Source organism: Amblyomma americanum, chromosome 5 (assembly GCF_052857255.1).
Source record: "Amblyomma americanum isolate KBUSLIRL-KWMA chromosome 5, ASM5285725v1, whole genome shotgun sequence".
Lineage (NCBI taxonomy): Eukaryota > Metazoa > Arthropoda > Arachnida > Ixodida > Ixodidae > Amblyomma > Amblyomma americanum.
In genome coordinates, this window is record NC_135501.1 from 71719680 (window position 1) to 71735724 (window position 16045).

The 16045-nt window shown below is 46.0% G+C and overlaps 1 protein-coding gene across 1 annotated transcript; it reads left to right on the forward strand.

Moving 5' to 3' along the window:
• Positions 1–391: 391 nt before the first annotated feature.
• On the forward strand, positions 392–4976 carry LOC144132534 (cystatin-2-like). The gene is made up of 3 exons (XM_077665015.1): positions 392–1065; positions 3040–3144; positions 3883–4976. The coding sequence occupies exons 1-3, from the start codon at positions 862–864 to the stop codon at positions 3982–3984; spliced, it is 411 nt and encodes a 136-aa protein (XP_077521141.1). The 5' UTR covers positions 392–861; the 3' UTR covers positions 3985–4976.
• The last annotated feature ends 11069 nt before the right edge of the window (positions 4977–16045 follow it).

Consider the following 16045-nt stretch of genomic DNA (forward strand, 5'->3'; position numbering starts at 1 on the left):
GGACGCTGGAGTAAACGGCGGGAACGGAGTACTACTGCATAGTAGAGTGTAGACACGTCGTTTTTCTGCCTGTGGTTTCGATGTCGAGACGGAAGGCGCGATGTAAATAAAAACCGACAAATGCAAGACGGAACCAACTCGACCTGCGATAGCACCCCGGGTCACACAAGGAAGCTATGAGTGCGGTACTTTCTCAAATTCCACGAACCGAGCCGTCATCGTCCCGGCGGAAGAAGCAAAAATAAGACGGCGTCCCGCCGGCAGATAAGGAGTCACGTACACTCAGCGTGTATCTATAAGGGCGGCTGTGACTTGTCAAGATGAATCAAGCCAACTCAAACGCTGTGGTGTGAGGAGAGAGCAGGGAGGAAGTCCAGGACACCGAACGGCCGCATTTACGCGACGTCGAGCAAAATTTCACAAGTTGCCGACCCAGAGACGGAGCAAGCGTCCCTCGTGTCGCATGACCCATTTCATTTGTTGCCGCTTGCGAAACCTGTGAGAAACGCCTCCGAGTTCCGCTGAGTTCAGAGAAATCGCGCTTTTTTTTCTGACTCCGTTAATGTTCACTCAACTCAACACGGGGCTTGATAAAAGGGCCCGAATCAGCCGCTCAGAGCATTAGTGAAGACTAAGGGAGGCCAGCAGAGTAGACGAAGATCGGAATGTAGTGACTGTCGTCCGCATTGTCAAGCAAGTCAAGAGTATCCAACAAACGTGCTGGAAGAAGGTACTTCAATAAGGCCGGTATATTCATCAAGATTGGTGTTTGGGAGGAGCAGAGCTAAAGAGAGAAAAATATTTGTTGGCGCTACTTGGAATTTAGAGACCCGATTTTTAGGAATAGGTGTACAAGCAAAGATGTCAGGCATACAGCTCTTAGCTCTCTGCGTTGTCTTCCTGCCTGGAGTTGTGCTCGGCGCCAGCCTTCCGGGCGGTTTCTACCGTAGGAGATGGGACGCCGATCCCATCTACAGCCAGATGGCGCACTTCGCCGTAGCCCAGCACACAGCGGGACACGAGTACTTCGACACGGTTCTCGAGCTCTTCGAAGTGGACGTCCAGGTAAGGCGAACGTAAAAGACTCGGTCTGCTTTGCCGATGGGCGCTAATATGTTGAGTATCTTTTAACGCTTGTGTTTAATACTCAGTTTCCTCACGCTTACGCGTCGTCGCTTATCAACATTTAGTCGTACGTTGTGTTTCAAACTGTTGAACAGAGATTTTTTTTGGAAATGCCACGAGAGATACTAGGAAGAGGTTTTGGCTGGTGGATGCTAAAGCATTTCGGACGTTCTATACGTGACAGCTCGGCTAATAAAGGTCATATTTAACAAATATAACTGATTAACTTTTTAACTATCAATAATAGGTGGCAATATTAAATTGCGAAACGAAAGGCCGGCAAGGTCACAGGTGAGTTCAATTTTGAAATTTTCTCAGTTGGCTACGTGTTTCGAAATACTGAACTTAAAAGTACGCATTTGACAGCTAGTTGAGCTGGCTTTCCCACTTGCACATTTATAAAACGGCGTTGCTAGGATTTCTGCTGAAGCCAATAGACACGTCGTTTACGCATTTTAAAGTGATGGGTGACGCTACTATATACAGCGTCATCATTTATAAATTTATAAATGTGCTATTAGGGGAAGCCACTTCAACTGGATCTGAAATGGATTTTTTTGCGTTCAGTTTTTCGGGCGACGTAGCCGATTTGAAAAATTTACAAACTTTACTTACCTTTGATCTTGCCGGTCTTCAATTTCGTGATACAACATTGCCCCTTCAAATGAAAAATCAAAAGTTGATTTGTTATAATACGTTAAATATCCCTTTATATATACAGCTCTATCAGGTATATAATTTAGAACTCACCTTTTAAAATATCTCTACACAAGTAGCATTGTCTCATCTCTGATGGCTGTAAAAACCTTTGCTGAATAAATTGAAACCCCCGCTATAATGTGCAATGCGTAACGGCACCATTTTTGCTTACAAAAGTTTTATTGTTTGAAAATTAGCACAAGCAAATACGTGCCACACTGCCAGGAATGGGGTGTACTGGATTTTTACATAAAATCATGGCTGTGGTTATAATAGCTTTTAGGAGGATAGTTATTCTCACTATAACTCGATATAAGCACAAGTAATTGCCTCATCGCTACAAATCTCGAACCCTGCCGCATTACACGCGGGCGCCACTGCGGCGGTCTCAAAACCAGGACTGGAGCCCTAGTGCAGAGCGGCAATGTTCAAAATTTGGAGGCGGGGGGGGGGAGGAGGGTGTTAGCTAATTATTCCTTACAGAACTCAAACAATTTTTGCTGCGGGAAAGAAGCATAGTAGTCATGTCTCCTTCGCATTATTATCATTTTACATCTGACCAATAACATTAGGCCTCGATGTTATTAAACATTACGGCTGAGTACTATGCCGTAAGCCGTGAAATGCTATCACTGAGAAATAAGGACGTTAGGAATGATAATAAAATTTAGGCATAATAAAAAAGATATGCACATGATTGTGCCTTTGCACTGCCGTTATCTCAGTACACATTTACATTGCGCGAGAGAATAGAAAAACCGTTAATAGTGTTTCATGATGCAATCCTTGTGATCATGTAATCCAAGTCATTTTGTTCCGTGTATGACGGAGAGCGGGCACTCTTTGGCGTGAAGCGAAGCCGTGTTGTGAGACACGTGTTTAACGTACCACTGGCTGCGTTGTTTTGTAGGAGCTAGAGATGCGACCAAACAATTTAATGTATTATTGGCCAGCACCATTCTAAATAATGGTAATGACTGTACCCCGTTAACGTCAGTTCTCCTCTTCCTGCTCGAAATGTAGCATACCCTGTGTACCAGTTTTGAGTCAAGGCGGGAAGTACACTTGAAAAAAAAAAAAACTTTCTTAAAACGAACGTTACTATTGCCGCTTCGAACTCTTTTCGCAGAAACATTTAGCCGCGTTTGGTGAAACCTAGTATTCCTGTAACCTTTCTTTTTTTTACTTTCTTCACCGCAACACGTGCTCTATTAGAGCGCCGCTGGTTTCAACTACCGGCTGAGATTCACGACAGCTGAGTCCACATGCAGAGGAGCAGAGACCTACAGCCCAGACATATGTTGGCCCAAGAAAAAGCAGGTAGGTTTACACTGTCTTAAATTAGGCAATGTTCAACAGTTATACACCGTCACAGCATGAGCAACTGATATATTTATGTATCAGATGCAAAATTTGGGCGTGAACCTTATTTCGCGCCTAAAATCAAGCATTGCTCTGTGCTTTCTATTCAGCAACATTCGTCAGCATTGCCATCGCCGCAAAACTACTTAAATGATAAGGTAAACTGCGATTCCCGAGATGTTCACGGAACCACAGTGGAATTATAAAAATGAAAAGGAAGTCCACAAACTACGATGCAAATATAGTCCTTGTGCAGGCGTCCTTTTTAACGGTCTGCACTGAAATGCACGGACTCAGAATCTTAGGAATTCGTAAAACACTTCAATTTCAACGTGACTCTTCACATTTTAAGGCGTAAGAGTTTTTGCCACTCCGAACGCCTTGCGTTACGGTCTAAAGTATTGTGCTCTATTGCGCTAGTCTTCTCAAAGCTCAAGACAAGAAATGATGATAGGGCAGTTCTTAGCAAAAGCTGTTCAGCATTTCTGCTATAGGCCCAAAAGACTGAAGAAAACAAAGAGAAAAAAATAGAAGTAGCACTTGCTTAAAACCTGATGCAATTAGTATCGCCAAGTTTATTTTGATAACATGCAGTTTTAGTCAGTTAAATGCCTAACTATGAGGTAATTTGGCAGTATATAACTCTGATACTCTATTTTTTTCCTTGCATTCACTGTTTTGCTTTCCTTTTTCCAGGCCAAGGAAGTGTGCACCGCTTTCGTCTTTTACGTTCCGTGGGTCGGGCGCCGCTCTGTCAAGTCCATGCGTTGCCAGCCGGCCAGATCTCGCTTTCACTAAAAAGAAACACCTGCCCCCCCCCCCCCCCACCCCCCCCCCTCGAATACCAGTTTTACAATTTTTTTTTGTGGAAGCTGAGTCTGTATATCTTGCGCAGATGGAAATATTGCACCGAATTATTGTCGCCTGGTAGCATAATTTCTATTTATATGTAATTAGGACAGCTATGTTACCGTCCGCTCATAGAATAGCCTTCTTTGCTTTATTCGAGATTTCACATTGTATATATTAATTCATCGTCAATCCTTGAGAGGGCGCGCACTGCATTAATGAGTGCATTTTTTGTGAGCTTATTTCTTCATAGTGCTTGGCCTGTACCATTTAGACCAGCCAAACATGATACTGTGTTGAAAACCCACTCCTGGTCGGCCCCTTGGCAAAACAGCCGGCACATTCATGTCAGCATGTTCTCTCTAGCGAATTTACGAAAGCCATTGCACGCATTTTGTATGCGCGATAAAGTAAATCTCATACTGAAGAATTTATTTGAGACGGAGCTTACAAGAGGCCTGGCCTTTGTTATGTTCCCACTGCATGACCTCTTATTGTTCCCGTCTCACAAGCGGCTCTTCTGGCTCCGTGATCCAAAAAGCTGTAAAAAGGCTTGATGTCGTTAACTTAGAGCGTTGTGCCTTGGACGTATTTCACCACTGAGTTAGCGTGCCTTAGATCTACTGTGAGGTACTGATGCTTGGGCGAGTTGATATGCCATAAAAAAGAAGAAAACAGCGCGACTTAGACAAGGACTTGAGAACTGTGTTTCTTGAGAACTGTGAGGTACTCATGGGTTCGTTTATGCACTTTTCTTGGTCGGTACTCACCACATCCTCATGAGTATCACACGAGGTTAGGCTGGGTCTGAGTCAGTGTTGTGCCAAGGAGACTCGATACATGCTATTCACTTGGAAATATCATTGGCCACAGCGCAGCATCCTTTGTTTTCCCATTGCTGCTGTTACGAACAGTTCAATAAAGTCTGTTGTTTGTAATGTATTCTTCATGCTTCGCAGCGGTTATTAACGGGAGGAAGGTGAGACTTCTGTTTCTGAAGTTTTTTTTTCTTTTTCAGGCCACCTATAGTTGAACTGCTAGCATGCACTGCTGTCTTTTGAATTTAAAGGGATACCGCATTAAACTGCGACTTTCTATAAAATTGACGAAATTGGCTTCAGTAGGTCCGATTATCTAAAGTTTCAGTCTTTTTTTCGTTTCTTTTTGTGCAGATGGCATTATTTCGTAGATTTTGTGCGCTCGCACCATTTGCCGGCCGCCCAGGCGAGAGGCGTGTGTGGTGTCACACGTCTCGCGGCGGTCTGCTCCCGTAGCACCGTGCTGACATCGGCTCAGCGGTTGCGGCTGGAAGTTCAGAGTCGGCAGCATTTAAACACGAAGAAGATTGACATTTACAGCCTGGAAATCGCAATGGTAGTAACGATTATACCATTCAGATATCTAAATGACCATGGACTGGAGATACAGGTACAACCCCGCAGCCTCATCGAGCGACGACGAGTAAACCGAGCCTGGAGAATGACAGTATGCACAGGCGCGCTCGCTGCTGTGGTAGCTGTGCATATGATAATTCAATTTGGCATCACCCAGCGAAGTTTTCCGGAGTTAAGTTTTAAACCATTTCCTTTGCCGAACGTAAATCAAGGCATCACCTTCATTTATTGCTCCAGCCACAAGATGAACAGCCTCGGCGCCGTGATGGGGCGGGGGGGGGGGGGGGGGGGGAGTGATCTGAAATAGGACTTATAAATCACGTAGGCAGAGCCAACAGAGAAGCGTGTGCTCGACATATAAAAGCAGCCACTTTAACTGCATGCGAAAAAGTATGCAGCACGCAGTTTTTGTAACCGGAGCACTGTTACAACCAGACATGCGTGCGTAACTTTCACGAACGGCATCTGGCGGGCGATTCTCGTCGCATTGGCCTCTTAGTAAATTGTCAACGTTGTTACTTTTTGATGGTCTCGGGCATGAGCGAAGAAGTTCTCCCTCAATTTTTCCTATATGTGCGCATGCTCGTATGAAAACACCATTGCACGATATATTTATCTACTACACGTTCAAGCACACTTATACATTGCCTGCGGGCCGTTTTCTCGGTTAATGCACTGCATATTCGGAATAGGGGAGACGAGCATGCTTATATTGTGTATTTCTGTTCCGCGTCGCATCCGAGATGGTCGTGCACTAACATGTGGTACAGAGTGCACATTTTTTGGAATAAACTCCGCGCACTCTATAAGTGACCTGTAATTTTCGTGTTGTTTATTTCCCCTTTTCGCTAAAGAGCGGCTGTCATGCATTTGGTCCTGTGCTTTCAAGGGAATATTTCCGCCATATGTTACGAGGTGTTGCACAGCTTACCTGGCTGACAACAATGTAGCGCTTGCGCTATCGCTTATCGACCTCTATTACCGCTATATCGAGGAGAACAACAATTGCTTCGTCCTGCATGGCTCTTTAGATCTTCAATAACGTCTCCCTCACAAATATACGTAACATTATGTACAGAAATGAGTCCGGTTTGAGGCACTGTCGTTTCAGTCATGTGGATTCGGAACACAGAAAGTTTTGTATATTAGTCGCAGTCGAATAAATTGCCGCGATAAAAATTCGTGCCTACAGTTTTTGTCGCGAAGGCTAACTGCGCCATATGGGCTCATTCTTCAGAGCTTAGCATGCTTAGGGAAGACATGACATGGCGTGTCCCTTCCCCCACCGCACTAATGTTACAACCTTTAGAGGAATAATACTTTGGCACCCCCACCCTTCGCTCATCTGGCAGCGGCATGGATCAAATTCGAGCTCAAAGGACTCCGGACACAAGCGGCGGCACTCGAAGCTCGTCCCTTACGTGGCGCATAGCGTCCCCGTGGTGAACGCAGCTGCAGCAGGCGCACCCCGTGCCGCCGAAGCGGCCGGGCCGGCCGGGCGCGAGGCAGACACACGCCGGACGTCGCCGCTTCCAAGGAGCAGTAGTTCGGGGCTCCGCCGCCAGGTACACCAGTTCAAGAAAAAAAATGAGGGGAAAAGGGGCTTTCCGCTGGCTTCGTGCCAAAAACTATGCGGTTCCAGTCACCTTAGGAGCTCAAGCTTTCATTCCAGTAGAAAACTAGACCTCCTAAAATTTAGAGCAGTATCCGTTTAAGAAGTGCTGGGGGTTGCGCTAGTTGGAACATGGTCATATGCAAGACGGGCGCTGTTTAGATTGTCGAGGACATAGTTACTGACATCAAGAACGGTGAAGCGCAATCTACCAAAACAATCTGTATACCATTCCAGTCGAAGAAAGAGAATAACATGTCACAAAACTTGACAAAGCTTAAGAGAGGAAGAGAAGACAACTAAGAAGCGCACGACGATTGCAGCAAATATGACAGAAGAAACATTTAAAGTTAACAATCCAAGAGAAAGAAAACATGATCACCAAACAAGTGTTTACGAAGCCAGCGTGGGAGTTCCGCCGCGTATCCATGTCAACTCTGTCTTACTGGTACCAATGCGTGGCTGGCAATCATGCAAATTTTTTTTTCCGTTACGCACCATCTCTCCAGGTGAGGGCAACCGATGGGGAACTTACGTAGTCGCCTTCCAAGCCAGATATCGTTCAGAACACCTCAATAACCTCAAGTTTAATCTTGTCTTTTGCACTGGCCAGGATTACGGTATCTTCAAACGGTGGTGTCCATTCGCGTTTAAGACATTGATCGACCAAATTCCCTGGACCCTGCTGAAAATGACAATTTCTTCTGTGCTGTAGGAGCCGTTCATTAGGGCAGCGCCCAGGATGCCATTCGAAACATCGAACAGCATTTGACCCAAATGCCACTTCAAAGTCCGCGTAGCATTGGTATTATGATAGAATTGCAGTAGTAGTAGTAGTAGAGCAATAGCACAGCACTACTAGTATAATACTGTTCCAATGCTCTAATGTTCTCCAGGAACATTAGTTTTGATCTCAAGGATCAACGTAGAACATCTACTTTGGCCACGTATACATGCCAATTATGGTTAACAGATATGAGACAGGTTTATACAGGTGAGCTTATGTCAGTCTTTACGAGTTCGAAAAATCATAAACTGTCTCTCTCGGCTGTGGCAATATTGAGAGTTGCCATGTCGTTTTAGCAGACGGCGGAAGGTTCACCATTGTTTGCCAGTTACTTTTAACACTTAATGAGTGATGAAAAAGCTACGCCAATATACACAGCTTTCTAGAATGCATAGCCAATTCTGGAAACAGTGAGGTAACTCTGGCTAACATGGGTCGTGATAGTCATGATTAAAGAAGACAGAGCCAGGAATGGCAAAGAGTTGGAGAATTCTGGCTAACGTAGCCCATGATAGCCATAATTTGAAGCCGGCACAGCCAGTACGGGAAATGCGATGGAGAACCAGGGTCGTCATCGGATGTGTTAGTGAGGGGTCCAGCCAACAGCAGATGCTCATGGGGAACTTAGGGCCATGCTTTGCCAACGGATTTTTAATATTGGCTTGCTGTACTGCGCTGTCTGAGGAGACACTCTATGTGATTGAATTCATTATTTTTCCAACCTGTTCTAATGAATCATCTTGGGGTGGGACTTCCTGTCGCGCCATGACGCAGTCATCGATTGTGCTCGCGCGGAACTCGAGTTCTTTGCCCTCAGCGGTTCCTCGTCGCCCGATGCCCCTGCTACTGCTCCTGCTAAAGCCTTCGATGCCGAAGACGCTGGAACTGCCTGCCTGCTCTACTGTTCTTGTGCCCACCAGTTCTGACGCTGTTCGCGTCGGCAATGTACTTTTTACACCATCGCCCCTCTTTCTGTGTCTCAAGTACCTGCCCATACCTTACGCCGTCCGCATCCTGTCAGCTGGCCGTAGCGCGTTGTTCGTGACCATTCCGTTCACATATGTTTCCTCTGTGCGTCGCGGTGAGTGCCTCGGTACAGTCCAGATCATTAATTTCAATCTCTATCCCGATGAGGCTGATGATTCGCCGTCCCTCTACGTAGATGCCCTCAGCCCGCCGGTTCCTGCCTTCAACACTTTGCATCCAGACGTTTTCCTTCCCTTCATCAACGCATCTTTCCCTGCACTTCAACGCAGTCAACTTCTCGCGATGCTTCATCAATTTTGTTCCTGCTTCGATTCACGCGCACTTTGACTGTCGCCCACCCCATCGACACCGGTGACCACGCTTTTCTGCGTCAGCGCCCATATCGTGTCTCCGCCAGTGAGCGCCGAGTTATTCAAGAACAGGCTGACACCATGCTTCAGAGCGGCTTGATTCAGTCCTCACACAGTCCAAGGGCCTCACCCGTGGCACTCATGCCGAAGAAAGATTGCTCTATTCTTTTCTGCGTTGATTACCACCGCCTGAGTAAGATCACGCGAAAGGATGTTTACCCTCTTCCCCAGATTGAATTGCTCTGGGCTGCATTCAAGGAGCGGAACTCTTCTCTTCTCTCGACTTATGCTCTGGGTACTGGCAGGTCCCCATGGACGGCGACGACCGCCCTAAAACCGCATATGTGACCTCTGATGACCTGCATGAACTTAACGTCATGCCTTTTGGCCTCTGCAATACTTCAGCTACTTTCCAGCGCATGATGGACACCATTACGAGCGGCCTGGAATGGAAGTCGTGCCTCTGTTTTCTCGACAACATCGGGATTTTTTCGCCCGATTTTCTGACTCATTTGTGTCGGCTGAAGCACGTCTTGACCTGCCTTACGGACCCCGACATTCAGCTGAAGTTAAAATAGTGTCGATTTGTTGCTCGTGAACTGACAATTTTAGGCCACTTTGCGCCCAAAGAGGGCGTCCGCCCCGACACCGCCCAACGTCGTGCTGTGACTGCGTTCCCAAAGCCTGCTTCCATTAAAGAACTGCGCCGCTTCCTAAGCCTCTGTTCTTATTTTCGACGTTTTATTCGCAACTCTGCGGCCATTGTTGCTCGTTTAACTCAGGTTCTCGGCAGCAACGTGGATTTTTCGAATGGGTTGCCTGCCTGCGACGACGCCTACTACACTTCGCGCAGTCTCCTCATTGCACCACCCATCTTGCGTAACTTCGACCTGCAAGCCTCAACCGAAGTACACGCGGACGCCTGTGGCATTGGCTTCGGGGCTCTGCTCGCAAGTCTGGATTCGACGAATATGTGGGCACGAAAGCCCAATGCAACTACTCCGTGACGGAGAAAGAGTGCTTGGCCATTGTATTGGCCCTTGGCATGTTTCGACGTTATCTCTAGGGCCGTCTTTTTGACTTGGTCACCGACCACCATGCCCTATGTTGGCTTTCTTCGCAGAAAGATTCCTCCGGTAGCCTAGCTGGATGAGATCTTCGCTTACAAGAATATAGTAAACATACGCGGCGTCTATCAGTCGGCCCGCAAGCATCAGGTCGCTGATGCCCTGTCCTGTTCCGCTACTGGCCGAGTTCACCAGCCTCTCTCCCCTCGAATCCACTGCGCCTTCACTCACCACCTGCGGCACGCTTTCTGAGCAGCGTAACGATCAATGAATTGCCTCTCTTCTTGACTTTATTTCCGGCCCATCTACGGCTCCAGCGTTCCGCACCCTTCGTCGCCAAGTTCCACATTTTGCAAATCGCGACGATCTGCTTTATTGGCGCAGCTATAACTCTGGTGGACGTAAATGGCTTCTCGTCATTCCTCGACATCTCCGGTCCCAGATCTGCACCTGGTTTCAGCTGGCCCACGCTGCGGCCACGCGGGAGCATTCAAAACGTACACTCACATCCGTCTCCGGTACTGCTGGCACGGCATGTATAACTTCCTCCTGATGTAGGTCCGCTCCTGCCCGTCCTGCCAACGCCGTAAGCAACTGCCTCATCACTCTGCTGGAGAGTTGCAGCCACTACACTGCCCGACTAGCCCCTTCGATCGTGTTGGCGTAGATTCATACAGTCCTCTGCCGTACACGTCTGCTGGCAACCGCTGGGTGATTGGTGTCATTGATCACCTGACTCAGCATGCAGAAACCGCCGTGCTTCCAGCTGCTACAGCTCGTGAGGTGGCGTCCTTCATTTTGCAGTGCTTTATACTTCGCCACGATAGTCCTCGTGAACTCCTCAGTGACAGAGGACGCGTCTTATTGTCTGACGTCGTTAAAGCCCTACCCGCCGATTGCAATATGAGTAATCGGACTTGTAGAGCCTACCATCTGCAAACAAATGGCCTAACTGAACAATTTAATCGCACCCAGGGCGACATGCTGGCTATGTATGTACATTGCTGCCAACCACGCGAACTGGGACCTCGTTCTACACTATATTACTTACCCCTACAACACTGCAATTCATTCTACAACCGCTTTCTCCCCATTTTCTCTACTCTATGGCCGGCATCCGTCCGCTCCCGTCGACACAGTTCTCCCATACCGCCCTGCCTCACCTGAGTGTACAACTACTTCTGAAGCTGCCGAGCACGCAGAAGTCTGCCGCGAGATTGCACGATCGCTCACGGCAGACACCCAGGGGCGCCAAAACCACCGCCACGACGTATGTCAGCCTGATCCGGATTTTCCGTCCAGTTCACTCGTCTGGCTGTGGATTCCTTCCACTGCTCCCGGCCTCTCAAAGAAACTTTCGAAGCACCTTGGCCCCTACCGTGTCCTGGTGCGCACGTCCTCCGTGAAGTACCTCATTGAGCCCCTCACACTGTGTTATGATCTCCTCCGACGTGGTCACGATACTGTGCATGTCCCACAACACAAGCCGTACCACGACCAGGTTGTGTTGTCGGCACCATGTGTCGCCAGGATGGCTCCTTTGCTCGCCGGGGTCATTTTGAAGAAGAAGGCCATTACCCGAACCGCACTGCCATCGCTGAGAGCGAGAACCTGCTGACCTGGAAAGACCAAAGCCTCTTTCCCCGTCGTGGTTTCGCCGCGGCCTGAGCGCTAACCTAAGCCCCCGTTACAAAAGTATTGTTTTATTGTCTCGGAACGCCACACCTGCTTACCATAAACAGCGAAGCATTGGTGGCGGTAGAAGAGTATATGTGCTTAGAGGTGTTAGCGACCGCAGACCCAGAACACGAATATGATATATCTAGGCAAAGAATATTAGGGCGGAGTAGATTTGGCAAGTACTCTCGCAATGTAAATTGCAGTTTACATGTGTATCTCTCAAGTAACAGTTATTATACATTACCGGTACTCACCTATACTGAAGGATCGTTGATGATAACGAAAAGGGTTCAATTTAATTAGGACACAACGCAGTTAGGCATCAAAAGGAAAATATAGAAATAGATATTCTTTCTTCAGACAACAACGTCTCGGGTGCAGGGGCAAAAGGCAGATGTGATCTGCCTGACAGGGCCCAAGCAACCGCCGCACAGCTCAGAATAGGCAGCAAAAGGAACAAGAACGTCGTGCACTTATTACATTGAGAAAGCACTTTCCAAATTCTTCACTTTGTTTGAAAAGTAAACAATGAGGAAAGTGCATACTTTTGCAATGAGTAAATTTTACACTGAATAGTTCCAATGTGTGAATGAAGTCAGAAATGCATAAAAATTCACACAGTCAACTTAACATTCAAAACAATGAATATTTCTATCAACAACCCATTAATCGCTAGAACAAGAAAGCAGATAATTGAAGCATTCTTTTAAAAAGGTGTCTCGGACCCATATTTTTGAATACATTTCATGGCCTGTGTATGTTTATTGAGAATACTGGCAGGTGTAACCTAAGGAGGTGTAAAATGATAGGTGCAACCTAAACAGAGAGGAAGAGAGAAATTTGTCAGGGAAGAAACGCGTGGTAATTACATCGTAGTCGACATAGAGAAGAAATGTGCACGTGTAGGCATTTGCGAGGACGACATGACCGAATGGCTTTAAGGGGTACCGACCGAAAATGAAAATAAGGCAAGCGTAACAGAAGAAGGCAGACGGGCGGATGAGGTGAGGATAAGGAGGCCCCAGCTGGCAAAAGAAAGGATTAATTGAAGGGATATTCGAGAGCCACTTGTCCTGTGTTGTACTGAGACTGATGAAGATTACGGACTTTGGCAATAGAGGCTGCTCAGCTAGCGTGGTATTCATCAGTGTGACCAGACCAGGCTGCGTCCTCGTATGAGTCTTAACAGTCTCTATTTTCTACTTATCTTGCTCAGGGATTCATTAAGCATTTCATAGTTATCGTCCGTAAAAAATCTATTCGGTTCATTCTGTATTTTTTAAATCACCAGAGACAGCTGGTTCTGGTGTTTTCTCATTAAACCGCTACGGGAACAACTGCGTGGATGCAAAATATTGTCATTGTTAAGTGGTTAATGTTGAAGTTTACTTTAAAAACATAGGCTCTAACTTTTTGTCGTGTACGGTGGTGTCAAGAATCAGTAATAAAGTATAGAAGCCCTTGTAGCTATTGTTTCAGAGCATCTGAGGTCACACGTAGGAAATTCATAAATCTTTAGCAAACGATCATGACGACAATGCAGTGGATTTGCCTAAATAGGTAACAGCTATTAGAAAAAAGGGACTGTTTAGGCAGTAATTATTCTAGGTGAGCTTTAGCAAATCACATAAAAACAATTAATAAGCTTGTTGGATTAACGTAATGGATTGAACAGAGGTTTTGTAAACTTAAATTTGCAAATATAAGCATTATTAAAACCATAATTGATTGTACACAAAAAAACGAATCTTTTCTTCACTTTCTTACGCGTGTTTGCAGTGCAAATGATTAATTCATGTCTGGGACTGCACAGGGGTAGACAAACTTGTGGTTACTACAAGCAAGCGTCGCATTGCTGTGCTTTAATATTTTCACAAAAGGAAAGGTCTAAGCCGATATGATGTAGGGAATACATGTTTGCTGCGGCATAAAGGATTGACCCCACAAACGATGCGCTTTTCACCGGGACGCTGTCACCTCTGATTTGCTTTTTCTATATATTGATTCAGTTACGTATTTATTGATTCCCTCAGTCAATCAAGTGACTGTTCCATAAATTTTTCTCGGTAACTTACTGTATTTTTCAGAATTGCTTACATTCGTGTGAAAAATCGGTCAATTCGCACAGATGGCTCTGCGGATAAGCTGAATCTACATTTCAGCGAAGTTCCGGACGCAGCAGAAAGCTGAAAATCTGTCAAATGCCAAGTGCCGGCTAGAGTTCGCTATCACCTTTATAAGATAAATACAAATCTGCTACTGAGGCCGACTTTTGAGTGGCGTGAAGTTTTCACTGGGCAGCCAATGTGCCGAAGAGGGGTTGTGCGGTACGTCAACGACCGCTTTTATCGGCGCCGCTCGCGTGACAGCCTTTTACTCTGTGACGACGGCATCCGGTCGTTGCTCATCTGGCGCCATCATTTTTCTAGTGTGACAGAGTGGCGCGTCTGGGACGAAATCTGCCGACGCGTCCGCTCGTCGCCGACGTCTCGTCGGCGTCCTGTCGTTCTAGTCGAGGACCTATCACATTTCTTAAATGCACAAAGATCTCGCCAGCTGCGCCATCCTTCATTCTGCGCCGCGAATGTCACGAAGGCGTCTTTAACAGACAACCCCTTTCTGCTTTCGGCACGCCCATTTCTCATACCACTCCCGCGATAACTGCAGCTTCTTGGCTGTGTTGTTTTCGGGGTACAATTTTGTTCGCTAATTGACAAAATTGAAGCAATGAACCACCTATTTATTATGCTGCACATGGCAGACGGTATTTTTTGCTTTTGCCTACACTATAATTTGCAGTGCACAGTGATGCATTCTCGTTTCTGTCTACTACAGTAGAGTTCAGTTTATTCTTTATTCACTAAGGGTGGTGGTGACATATTCATACAGAAAACACTCGTGCTACTTATTTACTATACTATATCCTGTTACGAACTTCAGTGGAAAAGAAGATCGTTCAGTTAAACTATTTTTGGCAACGTGTCTAAGACGAATTGCTTGTTTTGAATAAACTTTTTACATGTTTTTACTGGCATCCTAAAGTTTTATAATTGGTGTTTTATTTTTTAAGTATACTTTGTAATCTCTTAGGCTCTAATCAAAATTGTTTTTTTAGCTCCCAACAATCTCACCCTGATCAATACTTTTCACAAAGACCTTTCACATCCTGCTTGAAATTACGAAAACCAGCTTCTATATGAGCTACAGAGTTTCTTACTACAGGAGTGCTTTAGCCTTAGAAACATTTTTCACTGAAAGTTATTGAGAGATAGCCAAAAAAACTGCAGTGGGCAACGTCTGGTGAAGCTACCCGGACAACATACTTTACCGCCGACCACTTATCAGACGAAATAATAGTAAGAACATGCGCATTCTGCCCTGTACTGCACAGGAAGGACCGCCGTGGCCATCGGCTCACTTTACTCGGTATGACATGATCGCGAATTGGGCTATCGCCGAGCAGGTTTCTTGAACGTTGCGCAGCTTCAAGTGCGGCTGAACTTACTAGGGGAGGCGGTGCCGTGTCCAGTTTTGGTTTGCGTTGCGCACGGAAGAATATATTAAGGTTAAAAATAAGCGATATTGATAACAGGAGCCTAGCTCAACGTTGTTTTACGCTGCATATTACGCTGCGGCAGTCAACGACGTGTGACCACAAAGTATTGCGAATTGGTTTTTAAAAGAGGACTGCCAGATCGCTTACTCTTTTTTTTTTGCCATTGCTCGACCTCCCTTAAACGCAACTTACTCCTGTCTTCGCTTGCATTAAGCATACCGCTGAATATTTCTTATCACTCCGGCATGAAACAATATTGTTAAAAGAAGAAAGAAAACCTAAATTGCGTCGCTGTACTCCCAAAACTGCTACGGGATTAATTTACAGCCTCAAACAAGGAGCATGTGGAAAGTTTATCTCATAAAAGTGGTGACAAAATATACGCTCAGGCACACCTAATTATCTCGTTTGTTAGAAATTTGAAATCACTAGAAGCTGTTCATGCCTTTACAAGAAGTGACATCCCTTCCTTCCAGTCAGCGTGCAGATATCACCACCGAGGACATATTTTTATCCCATAAGGCTTCAAATGGCCTCTAATTAAAACAACCTGTAAAGTGAATAAAATTCTACTATG